Genomic DNA, 14,801 nt, shown 5'->3' with positions numbered 1-14,801 from the left:
TAAAGTAAGGGTTATTTTTGTGTGACTATACTTTAAAAAGTAAAATGCCTTTGTTATTGTTACATGATTGTTGAAGACTCCAATTTGTATATTTAACATGCTCTTCAGAAGTATTCTACTATACATGCCTTTTGATAGCTGTTCCATAAACAGGCCTATTACCTATTACCATTAAACTTGTTCTTCTGCCTTTTCAAATGTAAACAGAACATACTCCACTAGTTATGTCGACTTTGTTATCATGACCCTGGGCAAATTATTCAGTAGGCCTATAATTGGAGATGTGAATCATTTGACCTGTGTTGAACAATATTTAACCATTTGTAGTCCTTTGCTGTAGGCCTAGCCTATAGTTTCATTGGCATATGCACATATAAGCTTACGGGCCACATTATGCTTTGTGACTATATACCTTACAGTAGACTAGCATTCCCCAGTCTGTCTGTTGATTTTACAATATAAATTGGGGTCCCAGACATACATGGGAATGTAAATGATCCCATAGATTTACGAAATTACGATGATGTGTTTTTGTTTTAATGTACAGTTGTATAACTCAATGGCATGCAGGCTCAACCTGCAGCCGACCGGGTCACGGTCACCGGGGAGCTGACATGCTCTTTTTCTGCAGATTTTGATTTAGTTAGTCTAGTCTTAGTCGACTAAATATCAAAAAGTATTTTAGTCTTAATGCAATGTTAATTTGACCAGAACAGATTTAGTAGGCCCGGTAGGCAGACTCTGGACTCTGGAGTAGCCTTAGATAGGTCCTGTTCTGTTTGTAACCCGACCCGGTAAGTTGTAGTGGGTCAGGTTTGGTTTCATTTCTATCTCTGGGACCCCAATTTATATTGTAAAAATAGTTAATTTCAAAGTTAATTTGAGTGTACAAACTGTACGACGTTTGGTTTCATTTGTATACACTCTAGTTACAGTCCCACGAGGGTCCAATGGTCCATTTAGTTATATAGCCTATATCTATCATTTAGCTGGGGACCCCCTGGAACTCCGTCAAGGACCCCTGGGGTCAGGACTCAGCTAGGACCCCATCTTGACCACTGGTTTAGGACACATATAGGTTTGGAGTAGGAACGGTTCTGTTTAGGACCCAGCCTGGCTGGGCCCCGGGCCAGTTCAGGCAAGACTGAGGGAGGGGGGAGGAGTCACAGTGGATGATTGACGCCCAGTGGAGAGAGCAGGAAAAACTACAGCCCTAGTGTCGCCGCTACACTGTGACTATTAGCTTAAAAAAATAGAATAACACTGTACAAAAACGAATAGTTCCTTATGGTGTATTCGGCGCTGCGAAGCCATCCGATCGCGCGAATAATGTCTATTGATCCGTGATTGACACGCACCCGATCGCCTCTCGCGTCGAGACGATAATAATGCTTAAAATGAAGCTGCCGATGAGAACGGGCGAGGAAGGAGGAGGCGGCGGCGACGCGGTGGTGGCCGACACTGTCTACTTGTCGCAACAACTCGATCTGGAATTGGAAAATCTTCCCGGCGGAGTACTCGGTTCCTCCTCGCCGGCGACGGTCATCGGACGTCCCGCGGCGGCGGCGGACCCGCCCCGGCTGCCAGTGCTGCTGGACAAGGAGACGGTTTTCGAGTGGTTCGGCCTGCGCCTCGACCCCGCCAAGCGCGTCGAGTTCATGTGCGGGCTGCTGCACATGTGCCAGCCGCTGGAGCTCCGCTTCCTGGGCTCCTACCTGGAGGACCTGGCCCGGAGGGACTACCACGTCCTGCGGGACGCGGAGATCCGCGCCAACAGCGCCGCGGAGCTGGGGCTGCTGGCGGACGCGGCGGCGGCCAGCATCGACCCCGTGGTGCGCTCCAAGCTGCTCGTGTGCCTCTCCCTGCTGGGCTCCGACAGCAGGGAGTGCGCCCGGGTCCTGTTCGGGATCCTGAGCCACATAGACCCCGCGCGGTTCTACAACAACAAGAACCACCACCACCACCACCACGGATATAACCCGCAAGTCCCTCCGTTCGGGGACCACAACCACCACCACCACAACAACCACCGCCACCAGCCGGCGTTCATGGAGCCGGAGTGGAGCGATCATCGGAGGTCGGAGCCCCAGCACTGCGGGGTCGGGGTGCCCGGCGAAGCAGAGGCGGCCCCGGTCGGACCCCTGGAGCAGCTGGCGCTGCTGTTCACCATGGCCTCCCTCCACCCTGCCTTCCCGTTCCACCAGAGAGAGACGCTGCGGGGCCAGCTGGACAAGGTGGACCTCCTCGCCCGGGAGGAGGAGGTGGAGGAGGGCCGCCGGCGGTTAGCCGCCCAGCAGACCACCACCACGGTAAACAAACAGTCACGGTGCTATTTTAATGAGTGGATGAATTAATACAGTACATGCATAGCCTAATATTTAGACTGTCGTAGATTTTTATTTTATAGATTCTGACATTGGAAATGTCAGAATCATGAGTCCAGAGGCTGGATGCAATGAATACTGTACAGTGTACAATACTTGAACTTATTTTCTGTTGCACTTGACCCATGCTTAGCAATGCTATGCTATCATCAATACAATTTGCTTCTATACTCTACTATACATGTCATGTCAATAAGGCAAATATTGCACTTTTACGCCACTATAATTATTTTAAAACTTTAGTTAGCCTACTAAAAAACATGACCTACTTCATTTGAAAATGAAATGGGACATATGATTCTGCATAAACTTTCTACTTTGTGGTACTCTTATAAGTACATTTCCCTACCAATACGTTTTGAATTACATTTTTAATGTATGGACTTTTACTTGTAACAGAGTATTTCTACATTGGAACATTGATACTTTTACTTATAAAACAAACATGTGAGTACAGTACACCACTGTATGCTATCAAGACTACACTACTAGACCTCGTTGAAAGCATTAGCATTGTCTAAGCTAGCGTTGCTATCATGTCTAACGCTCAGGGGACGACCTTTCATGCAGGCGAGCTAGCATGTTATGCTAGCACACACAGACACACACACATCAGTGGTTCTCAAACTTTTTCATGACAAGGAGTCAAGGACCCACCAAATCCACATTTATTAGGCCGCGGACCCCCATTTAATGTAATTTATGATCGCTGGGAGTCGGGACCCCCATTAACATTGTAAAATCACTGTTAATTTACTCGGAGTGTACAAATGCAATCTCTGAGGCTACAGACCCATAAGGGTCCAATTGGTTCCTAACTATCTCTAATTTAGCTAGGGCCCTCTGGAACTCCAACAAGTAACCGTAGGGGTCCCCGGACCCCACTCTGAGAACCAATGGCACTGTGCTATTAAGCTAGCAGCTATAGTGAGTTGAGTGAGTCAGAGTGAGTTCACGACTCATGAGTGTGTTTCCGTGGGCATAATGGGGCGGAGGAGGAGGAGGGTCCCGTTATGTAACGGTGTCCATGCTGACTACTACATGGTTCTCAAACTTGTTTTCATGCCTTACAGACCTCCATACATAAAGTTGCAAGAGAAATGGCTGCGTATTGGTGACACTGAAACACTGTTAGAGAGTATATACTTATTGTATTGTGATACTTTGAGGTGAATGTAATTATAATTAAGATAAACTACTTCCCATTTGGCTGGGGTGTCCCTGAGACCCCCCTTCGAGGACAGCACTTTGAAAGCCAACTCTAGTGCATTGCCACTGCATTACAACGGTGAAATGAAATATTACTAATATAGCTCAGTGGTTCTCAAACTTTTTCATGTCAAGGACCCCCAAAATTATACTCATTAGTCATTAGCCTGCGGACCCCCCCATTTGAAAATATATTATGCCAAGGACCCCCCCCCATAGGAGAAGATTTGTACGGCCTCTTACGTAGCAGTGATTTTCAACAATTGTAATTTCAAGGGCCCACGGTTTGACCTGAATTAGGCTACAGTCCCCTATCATGTCATTTCTGTCTCTGGGACACACCCCAATGTATATTGTAAAATCAAAGTTAATTTACAGTGTACAAAATGTGGGGTCCATCTTGTGTACAGGACTACAGGACAGGTACATAAGAGTAAGGCGCGATTCATACTCGGCTCTTTTGTTTCGTCTTTTCTGACGATTATTTGTTATTTATTTTAAATAGGAGTATGAATCGGTCCTAAGACTTCAGACAATGCAGCAGCAAATATATAATCTAACATCAAACAGGGGTGCTTACGTTGGTTATACTAACAGTCCGAAAGTCCGTGGCCGGGTTAAAACTCACCTGTGGTGGCTCCCGACATGCGGCAGGTTAAAACTAACCCGTGGCAGGTATAACTGACCCTTCTCTCTGTTTTTACTCGCCACCGCTCCACGTTATTACAGCTCCGGTGGTCACCTCACCACCGAAAATCCAGACTATGAATAGGCCATTAGGGTTTTGGGAACGGTGTCGGACTAGTGCCTGTCGGACTGTACGTCGGACCAAACGCATGCACCCTTGGGAACCAACCCCCTCAAGGACCCCTGGGTAACCTGGATTTTGACAGACAGACACTGCTAACTGACTGTTAGTTACGTATCAAAGACACTTGAAGACATGCAGTCACAGAGTCCATTGGTCACCTAGTCCATTGGTTCTCAAAGGCAAGGCAAGGCAAGGCAATTTTATTTATATAGCACCTTTCATACACAAGGCAATTCAAAGTGCTTTACAGAATAAAAACAAATACAGAGTGCTATAGTGCACTTTCAAGTGGGGTCCTGGGGTTCCAGGGGCCCCCAGCATTTTCTTTAAGGGGCACTAGCCCCTCCTGTGCCCAGCTTTCCGGGTTTGTGTAAACACAAACATTGGCTTGTGATTGGCTGATCACCCCATAGCGATAATTTGATTTGCTGAGCAAAGTACATTGAAGATAAAAGAGAGGGGCAGGCAGAAAAGTGAAGATGCCAAAAGGGAAGGTTTCAATTAGTCGAGCACGGAATGTGATGTAACATATGTAACAGGTGTGATTTTTGTGGCTCGGGCGTCTCGGGGACATGCCAGCCACATGGGAAGTAGTTTTAACTTGATATTAATTGACTTCACCTCAAATCGTCACCATTCAAAAAGTATGCTCTAACACAGGGGTTTTCATTCAACCTTTTTCATAGCAAGGCCCATTATGTAATAGGTATTTCTACCACCACCATTTGGTGTCATTTGGCTCTCAGACTCAACATGTAGAATATTTTGTTATCGATAAGATTCTGTCACCAATTCCATGCTGTATTGATGTGTGAGGCGAGTGTTTCAGTGTCACCAATATGCATCCATTTCTCTTGACCCTATGCTGCACTGTTGTAGCAGGTGCCGTGACTCGTGAGGTGCTATAATAATAATCGATTAACAAGTTGCAACTGTTAACAAATGGAAACACAGTTTATAAAAAAAATATAACAACAGGTTAAACTGTAAACCAAATAACATATTTGTTGTGAACCTCGGGTCAAGTTATTTAAAAACAGAAATGGAAAGCAATCCTGGGAATGGCATGTGTGACATGTCTGTAGTACGCGCCGTGGAGCACGTTAACTAGACCTACAACACAAAAATCACACCTGTGTGAAGTGAGGGGCGCTCGCGTGAGTCACGTCGTCATCATGACGTAAATTTGGACACTGCCTAAGTTGCTCAGACACGATGACGTAACATTCTCCATTCGTTGTCAATTGGAATGTAAGCCGAAGTTTGTTCGACGGTAACGAAAAGCTGGATGTATGAGGAAAAAAGATCTCACCCGTGTCAAGTGAGGGGCGCTCTTATCATCATAAAAAATGAGGAGAGGTGAGGTCGCGCTGAAACAACAGCTTCTTAAATACGGCACAGTTGAGAAGCATGGGCTAAAGTATTAATCTTGTGTCAGTGAGGTCAGATGTAGAGTTGCTGGCCGGCTCCATAAATCTTTGAATATATTATATTCTTTCATAGTGAATGTTTTTAACTAAAATCTTTGCTTCTTGGTGGTCCCATGGAACAACATATTTTCAAATGGGGGCCGGCGGCCAATTACATATCATTTTGACATGAAAATGTTTGAGAAATAGGCTCTAAATGGGTTAACTACAATATATAAACGCAAACGGTGCTATTAAAATGCATTATAATAATGTTCCTCTACACATGACAGTATCGGAAGCAAAAAGTTTAATCTTTCTAATTCTGGGGGTCCTTGACATGAAATAGTTTGTTTGAGAACTATTTCATGTCAAGGACCCCAAACTATTTCATGTCAAGTTACATAGGGTTTTTCCAGAAAACTCAAGATTTGTAGAATCGTCCTCGGGTCATCATTAAGGAGGATTACTTTAAACTGGTCTCTCTTGCCGCGCGACATAAACAAGGAATTTACGCCATTGTATTGTAACAACAATCCTCCCAAACGTCTACAGATTGTAGAAGCCAACGTGAGCCAACCTCAACCACTATCGGTCGTCTTGCACTGCACTTGTGCAAGGCAAGGCTAGTTTATTTGTATAGCACATTACAAAACCAGGCAGAGAAGGGGAGGGGAGGGGAACACAAAGTCTTGGGAGGAGCTTAAAAAAAAAACCACACTCGTGTGAAGCGCACTGTGGCTGACACACGGGTCCTGTTTATTCTTTATTTGTGAGTGGTGCAACCACTCCTATAGACAGCTATGTGTGTCCCTGTGTCCGAGCACGGAATGTGCGTGTGTGTCCCTGTTTCCAAGCACGGAAATAGCATATTGTCGCCACCAAGTGTCACTGTCGCCATGATTTCATTTCAGTCTTGGAAACCATCATCGTGTCTTCTTTGGAGGCATGTGGCACAGCGAAAACATGCTCTCAATGTGTTGCGCATTGAGCAATAGCGATAGTCTCTTGTCGGATATCTCATACGAAGGACAGGTTAACCCATCCTGGGCGGGAACCCCTTTTGGTGTTTGACGCATTGTTATGCTTTAGCTGTTGAAAAATAGCAACACTGCCGCAGATCTTTATATATATACTGTATGTTCTTTCAGAGCGAACGTCTTTAGCTCTAATCCTTGCTAGTCCCTGGAACAACATATTTTCAGATGGGGGTCAGCGGCCAATTTCATATATTTTTGGGGGTCCTTGACATGATATTGTTTGAGAACGACTGACCTGACAGTTTTCGGACAACCCTATGTTTCTATGTCCGTGGTTCTCAAACATTTTCATGTCAAGGACCCCCAAAAATAATATGTAATTGGCCACCGACCCCCCCCATCTGAAAATATGTTGTTCCAGGGATCCCCCAGAAGCAAAGATTTGACTTAAAAACGTTCGCTCTGAAAGAATATATGTTCAAAGATTTTTTCAAAAATAGCAGATCAGTCTCTTGTTGATACTTGATAGTTATTAAAACACATCAAAATGACACATAAATCACAAACTGTGTTTGAACATCTAGACTAGGGTTACCACTCAGCACTCGCATCAATGTATAAACTGCATACAAAATGCCATACAAATGCATTGCATGTCATTGCATTTGCAAGAGAGAGACAGTGGAACATGCAACTTGCTGATTATAGCTTTTAAGATCTATTGTACCATATTCTTCTGCACCGTCCAGAACCAAAGCATTCTTCTTCACGTTCCCTCAAGATTGCTTTTTGGCAATCTCTGCAACATATTTAGCTTTTGTTTCACACATGATTTATTTTCTGGGGGGTAATAACATGGACTAGCGACTCTGAGTATCTAGACAAGACGTGCTATAAATGCTGTATTCGTACTAGTTTGAACTCGAATAACATAAAGACTGAGGTATTAATATTGTGAATGACATGTACACGACCCATTTTATACATTTGGCAAAACATTCTGCACAATGAGCACTTTTACTTTTGTACTTTAAGCATTTTCAGCCCACCTTTGCACTTTCACTCGAGCACATTTTGATTCCCTGGAGTAGTTCTCTATATTGATACTGTACCTTTTACTTAACCCATTCTGGGCGGGAACCCCTTTTGGTGTTTCAAACATTATGTTATAATTTAGCTGAGTTATTTTTTTTCCCCTTTCTCCCACCTCCTGTGTATAATTGACAGTAATTAGTGTTTTTGCCTACAGCAGCAGCAGCAGCAGAAGAGCCAGAAGACGGACTATCTCTCCCTGGGTCTGGGCCTGGGCCAGCATTCAGCACCTCCGGCCCACAGCGGCCAGAGTCAGAGCGGCAGGCGCTCCGGTCACACACCACCCAGCCGCAGGGCCGCCATGCAGAGAGAAGGTAAATGTGGTCGCCACAACTCCACGTCTGGCTTGACCTAAAGAAAAAAAATCACACCCGTGTGAACCGAGTGATGCAACTCCCCTCTCTCCCCCCCCCCCTCCTCTCTCTCTCTCTCTCTCTCTCTCATTAGCAGACAACAGTACAGCTCTATCTCGCTCTCTGTTTCTGCACAACAGCGCCCCTACTGGTACTAATAGTCATACTCGTGCTCATACATAGGTGAACACAGCTTCTATCCCACAGCGGTAGTTGCACTCGATGCTGCTAAAAAAAATTATCTGTTGCTGCGACACATTTTAGTTTTCTCTGCTATCTTAAGTACATGTTTGTGCATTAGTGCTGCTGGGGTTGTGCAATAACAAGAAGTCATGTGTGTTTTGTTTTAGCTTGTACAGTATGTTGTTTTGTGATATGATGCACTGATTGTTTGGCACTTTTAATTTCGTTGTACACGTTGCAATGACAATTAAAGATCCATCTATCTATCTAACACATACATAGGTGAACACATAGGCGGACACGGACATTGCTGTTCCTTGGGGTGGTTGCACCACTCAAAAAAAAGAAAATGGGGGGGAAAAGGGAAAATTATCTTAGATGAAAGCATTTGAAAAAACGTAAACGCATGGAAGAAGGCCATCTTACTTCCTGTTTATTTCAGTTTTTATCGATCGCCTATATAGCAACCGAAATTCATTCATATGTTTGGGGAATAATGGGGAACATGAAATACATTTTATATCGATAATATCAATATGAATAATTCCTGTTGAACGAAAACGTGCTGCGCACAATCGGCGCGGATAAATAATGGACCTTGACATTAAAAAAAACACTGGTGTAGTGCAATGGCCCTTACACTCACTGTAGGAGTTTTAAAGTTGTCGGCGAGTCATCAGAGGTTCTATCATCTGATCATCTATCGATACATACAGACATGACAAACCGCAGTGCTGTGAGCAGTGATCACAGATGTCCTGTGCTCTCATTGGCTGTAATACAGGCCCTTCTCGCAACCCAGTTCACACTGTATGACGATGTCCAGTCGGCGACGGAGTCAAATTTCAAAACCTGATAGATGTTCAGAATCGCTCGAGAAGGCAGTTCCGACATACTATTGATCCGAAACCTCAATCCCTATACCTAACCATAACCGCAAGCAGCACGGGAGCAGCGCATGTCGGACCATCGCATCGCATGTCCCCGCGCTTCGGACCTTTTGGAGCGTGCGTAGCCTGTCTGCGAGCGCTATTATCGGCACTGGATCTTCCCGCAGCTCCTTTCACACACAGCGAGGACAAACTCGGCGATCAAAGCCCCCGATTCTTGCGTCAGATCGGGAGTTTTGTTGGGGGCGAGCGCCAAAAATGCTCCCCGACGACAGCATAATCGGAGCAAATGTCATGCAGTGTGTACGAGCCGTCAGGTGCAAGTGGGGCCTTTTTATAGTCTTGTTTTGTTCAGACCAATTTATACTAGTTTAGACCAGTTTTAACTTTTCATTTGATACGTTCATTTTACTTACACATGGCAAGGTAACAACGGAAACCTATATCCAACGCATCATTTTACAATAAGGTTTTCATAATTGCAATACATTTCTCTTTGGCATTGAGGATGAGGACATCAAAGGATTTAGTCACCTGAACCCGGGAGCAGAGTCAATGTTTCATTTTCATTTTCAACATAATCCAGCGAGTATTTCTGTGAATGAAGATAAGCTAAATAAATACATTTATTTAAAAAAATGGCTTACCGGAATTGAACTCTGGGTATTTGTATTATGAAAATTGAAAACACACTTGGTGTTAACTTTTTAACTTCACATTTAATAAAATAGTCACGCTGGCACTTTGCTTGTATTTAATAGAAATCTAAATTGATGATGTAAATTATAGCTCAATTATAATATTATTATTATTATAGATTCAGAACTCTGTTCTGTAGATATACTGTATACATCTACACTAGTATTACTGTACATTTAACCCATTCTGAACGGGAACCCCTTTTGGTGTTTTAATCATTATGTTATACTTTGAGAAATAGCAGACCTACAAGCTCATAGTGCGGCACCAAATGCCACGCTACAAGCTTGTAGGTCTGCTATTCTTTTTAAATCGTGAAAATGTGGCGCACATCTTTGAATATATATTCTTTCAGCTCATTTTTATATCTCATATCTTTGCATCTGGGGGGGGGGGGGGGGGGTCTCTGGAACAACATATTTTCAGATGGGAAACATATATTTTTGGGGGTCCTTGACATGAAATATTGAGCATAGAAGAAATGTTTAAAATTTCGACGTCAGGCCTAAATGGGTCAAACGCAACATGTAAGTCCATAGCTGACAATCTGTGGTCAAACTGTATTTCCATGAAACAAAATGTATTTTATCTGCATGTGGTACTAACTGGTCTGTGTTTGTTGTGTTCCCACCAGCTGTGCACATAGAGAGAATTGTGCTGAGGAGTATCTCTCGCACCCGGAACGACAGGGAATACAACTTTGAGGTAGGAACTGACATACACACACACACACACACACACACACACACACACACACACACACACACACACACACACACACACACGTACGTTTGTCTTCATCTGGAAAGTTCGACTTCTGTTCGTTGACACACTTATCACTCCAGGATTTGTGATGATTCCACTCATGTGGAAAAAAAAAAAAAACAGGCATGCTGCTCAGATTTCCTCCATTTCATCCTGAGATTTTATGCCGTTATACAAACACAACATGTGCCTTTTTGTATTCCTGTCATCTCGTAAATGACAGAGGTGACTATTGATTAAATATTATCTTAAAAACCAGTAAAGTTAGCTTGACAATAGTAGGGGACTTCTGGATGATGTTTTATAATCCCGTTAAGGCAGGGGTTCCCAAGCTTGTGGTGCGCGGACGCCCTCTGGTGTGGTGCGTGACATGACATGGGTTAATGGTGGTTTTATGGTGTTATTTAACACCGACCTAGTGCTGATATCGGATAGATGTGGTAGTAGAACCCATATATGGATAGATCTAACTGGCTTAGTCATCGTGACAAGCAGTCGGAGAATATATAACAAGGGTCGGCCTCGGGGAGAAGGCAGAAGGAAGGCGAAGCATCCTGGTTTTAAGTTCTAACCGGACGCCACTGCGGCGGGTTCTAACCCAAGTAATCGGCAATAGAGCCTTGAGCTATTTTATAGGTATACCGTCACGCATACGACTCAATAACATTCGAGTTTAACTTGTTTACCAGGAAACCATATCTTCCCTTTTACAAGGCCATACACAGTGATTGCACATGTCTTAAACATGTGGTGTTATGTTATGTTCACACATGCAAGTAGCTAGTTCTGGTGAGATACTGGACATATAAGGACAAACTTGTTAGTGTGTGTGTGTGTGTGTGTGTGTGTGTGTGTGTGTGTGTGTGCGTGCGCGCGCCCTGGGGCTAGGCACAGCATGCGACTATAGACAAATCCACCACCCGATGTAGTATTGCCCTGTATAGGCCATATGTACAATTTAGGAATTTAGCAGACGCTCTTAATCCAGAGCGACAGTACGCGAGAACAACACTTGGTAATGCATCAAATACGTAGAAATGGTCATCAAGGATCAAAAGCAAGCTAAGAGCCTAACATCGTCTAACAGTAGTATATATGTACAATGAAACTATGAGTATCTACTGTATTGAGCTACATCTACATAACATGCTATCTAAATGACATGATGCGTTTAGCCTTTTGCGTACGCCTGTAAGGTCGTTGAGGCAAGTGCTATATACTGGACTAAGATGGAGTCGACTCTGAAGAGGTGAGTTTGTTTAGACTATGGCGGAAGATTGGGAGTAGGTCTGCAGTTCTGATTGCAATGGGAAGGATCAGACTTTGAAGATATGGGGGTGCCATACCTTTTTGGTTGCTTTGTAGGCCAGCGTCAGTGTTTTGTACTCTGTGCGGGCAGGAACCGGGAGCCAATGGAGGGAGCGGAGAAGGGGGGGGGGGGGGACGGACGGACGGACGGACGGACGGACGACATGCGATAATTTTGTCTGGTTGACGAGCAAGGGTGCTGCGGCATTCTGGGTCAATTGGAGAGGCCTACATGCAAATGCTGGTAGGCCAGTAAGGAGAGAGTTAAAATTGTCATGATATGACTAGACTGGAACAACACCTATGGCTTTTATGGCATAGGCAGCTCCCGGCAGATTCCCGGGATAATCTAGACGCAGCAGCGCGACATGAGACGAATTAATTAGAGCGACAGCGAGAGAGATAAGAGTGTGTGTCTGTGTGTGTGTGTGTGCACGTGTGTGCGTCAATTTAACAAAGGTGCAGACGATCAGAAATCGGCAGCGAGTGATCGATGTTTGCACTACTATGCCGAATTGAAGTGACCCCAGACTTTTTTCTTTTCTCCCTGGAAATTAAAACGTCTGGGTTTCCGAGGCTATGACTGATGTCTGGATAAAGAGCATGGGCTGACTCCTGAGAAAGGGTCTAATCCTTTTGAATGTTCTAGAGCATGGGGTTGGCAAACCTTTTTGACATCATGAGTGCCATGTTTTTATTTTCCTAATAGTCAGTGTCCATCTGATTTTTGATTGTCCATACCACATGGCAATATTTATTTATACTTCTTGTTTAAAAATATCTTCTTCCACATCAGGGATGTACAGTATGATTGATTATTGGACTCACTAATAACCCACTATCTCCCAGAGTCTCTCCCTGTGGTCTGACAGAGTTTAATGAATGAATGTGAATTTGAATGAATGTGGAATTATATGCAGGATGTGATCATGAGACTGGATTTAATTTCCGACTAAACTTGTTTTTGAATATTTAATTTAAAAATAAAAATCCTCTCTCTCTCTCTCACACGTGTGCCAGTGATCACCATTTTGCTGTGCCAATGTTGGCACCAGTGCCTAAGGTTCCCTGTTCTAGCCCTGAGACCTGAGATCAGATTCTAAAAATGTCAAGATTCAAGATTCAAGATTCAAGATTGCTTTATTTTGTAATTTGTTTCCAAATGTAGCAGCAGGAAAAAAAACGAAATTACGTTTCTCCTAGTTAAAAAAAGACAGCACAGGCTCATACAATAATAAATTATCAGTGCAAGACAATACTAAGTATAAATAAGTCCTAAAAACTATACAGGGATCCATAAAAAAGATGAATAGAATAAAAACCATTTAAAAAACTGAACATGGATCACAGTTCATGTCCTATCTAATAATCTGCCAGGGAGGCTAGAGTTCAGGAGCCTGATTGCCTGATGGGGAAAGAAGCTGCTCCGCATCCTTTCTGTCCTGCCACTGATGCTCCTGTACCGTTTCCCAGAGGGAGGCGGACTATTTTCCGACAGCATTCTAGCCGACGGGGCAACGGTCCGCTCCGCAGCGGGGGGGACATTCGCTGCGATGCGAAAAAGCGATGGTCCGACATGCGCTGCTCCCGTGCTTGCGGTTAGGGTTAGGTTAGGATTGAGGTTTCGGATCAATATGCTGTCGGAAAAAAGACCTGCACCCTTCCCAGAGGGCAAAAGGGAGATCAGGCTGTCTTCTACATCCTGACAGCTATCTGAAAAAGCTATGTTTCTATGTCAGTGGTTCTTCGATTTTGCTTGTAGATCTGCTATTTTTCAATAGCTAAAGCATAACATAATTCTAACACCAAGCCCAAAATGGGCTAGAGTGGTTCCCAAACTTTCTCATGTCAAGGACCCCCACATTGACACTAATTATCCCACGGACGCCCATTTGAAAAGGGTCCCCCCCATAAGAGAAGATTTGTATGGCTTCAACCCGTTTAATTTCAAGGATTAGTCTATACGGAATATCTTCCAGAGGAAAAAAGAAATGTTGTTCCAACAGAGATCTTTCAAGTTGTGATGATTCCTCGCTCTGTGGGGGGGTATTTATATGCAAATATCCTGGCCAATGGCATTGCAAGACTAAACAATAGGACCCAATGAGGATTTAGAGGTGAAAAAATAACAGAAAAACTAATTATTTCAACTCTTTTACAGGGTTAATCGCATTTTTTATCTGTGGGACCCCCAATTTATATTGTAAAATCAATGTTAATTTAACTGAGAGTGTACAAATGGAACCAAAACAACTCCCTCAAGGACCCCTGGGGGTCCCCGGACCCCGATTTGGGAGCCATCTGATCCGCAGGATCGAGTGACAGCTGTAATGTGTGCTTTGAGGTTTTTCCCAAAATCTTCAGGTCAGGGTTTCGAAGGCGTTTTTAGAATGGGCCTCGGGTCTAAATGGCTAGCACTGATGGTGAATGTAAGGGTAGTAGTTCTTATGTAACATCATGAATGAAGGACTCTTCTTCTTCTTCAACGTGCTGTCCCATTCATTACAGCCTCTCACACTCAAGCACTTACGCGGTGACGTCTCCTAAATGTGTAAGCGCCATTGTGTGTGTGTGTGTGTGTGTGTGTGTGTGTGTGTGTGTTGAAAAATGTCCATACATTTTCAAGCATTGCAGAAAAAGCAGATCTACAAGCTGGTCTACAAGCTGGTTAATGCGATTATGTAATTATTGGGACTATCCTGACTTGGCCTTGGGAAC

The 14,801-nt window shown here is 43.9% G+C and overlaps 1 protein-coding gene across 1 annotated transcript in view; it reads left to right on the top strand.

Annotated features, from left to right (window-relative positions):
* Nucleotides 1–1,204: 1,204 nt before the first annotated feature.
* The window catches only part of zcchc2 (zinc finger, CCHC domain containing 2), a 45,686-nt gene continuing 32,089 nt past the window's right edge, over nt 1,205–14,801 (top strand). Inside the window, 3 exon segments of the mRNA XM_080793534.1 lie at nt 1,205–2,309; nt 8,043–8,199; nt 10,645–10,715. Of these exon segments, the coding sequence (XP_080649660.1) occupies nt 1,398–2,309; nt 8,043–8,199; nt 10,645–10,715 (1,140 nt within the window). The 5' untranslated portion in view covers nt 1,205–1,397.

The sequence above is a fragment of the Protomyctophum bolini genome (genome assembly GCF_963924005.1).
Source record: "Protomyctophum bolini genome assembly, chromosome: 21".
Taxonomy (NCBI): domain Eukaryota; kingdom Metazoa; phylum Chordata; class Actinopteri; order Myctophiformes; family Myctophidae; genus Protomyctophum; species Protomyctophum bolini.
This window is presented reverse-complemented; position numbering and strand designations above follow the sequence as displayed.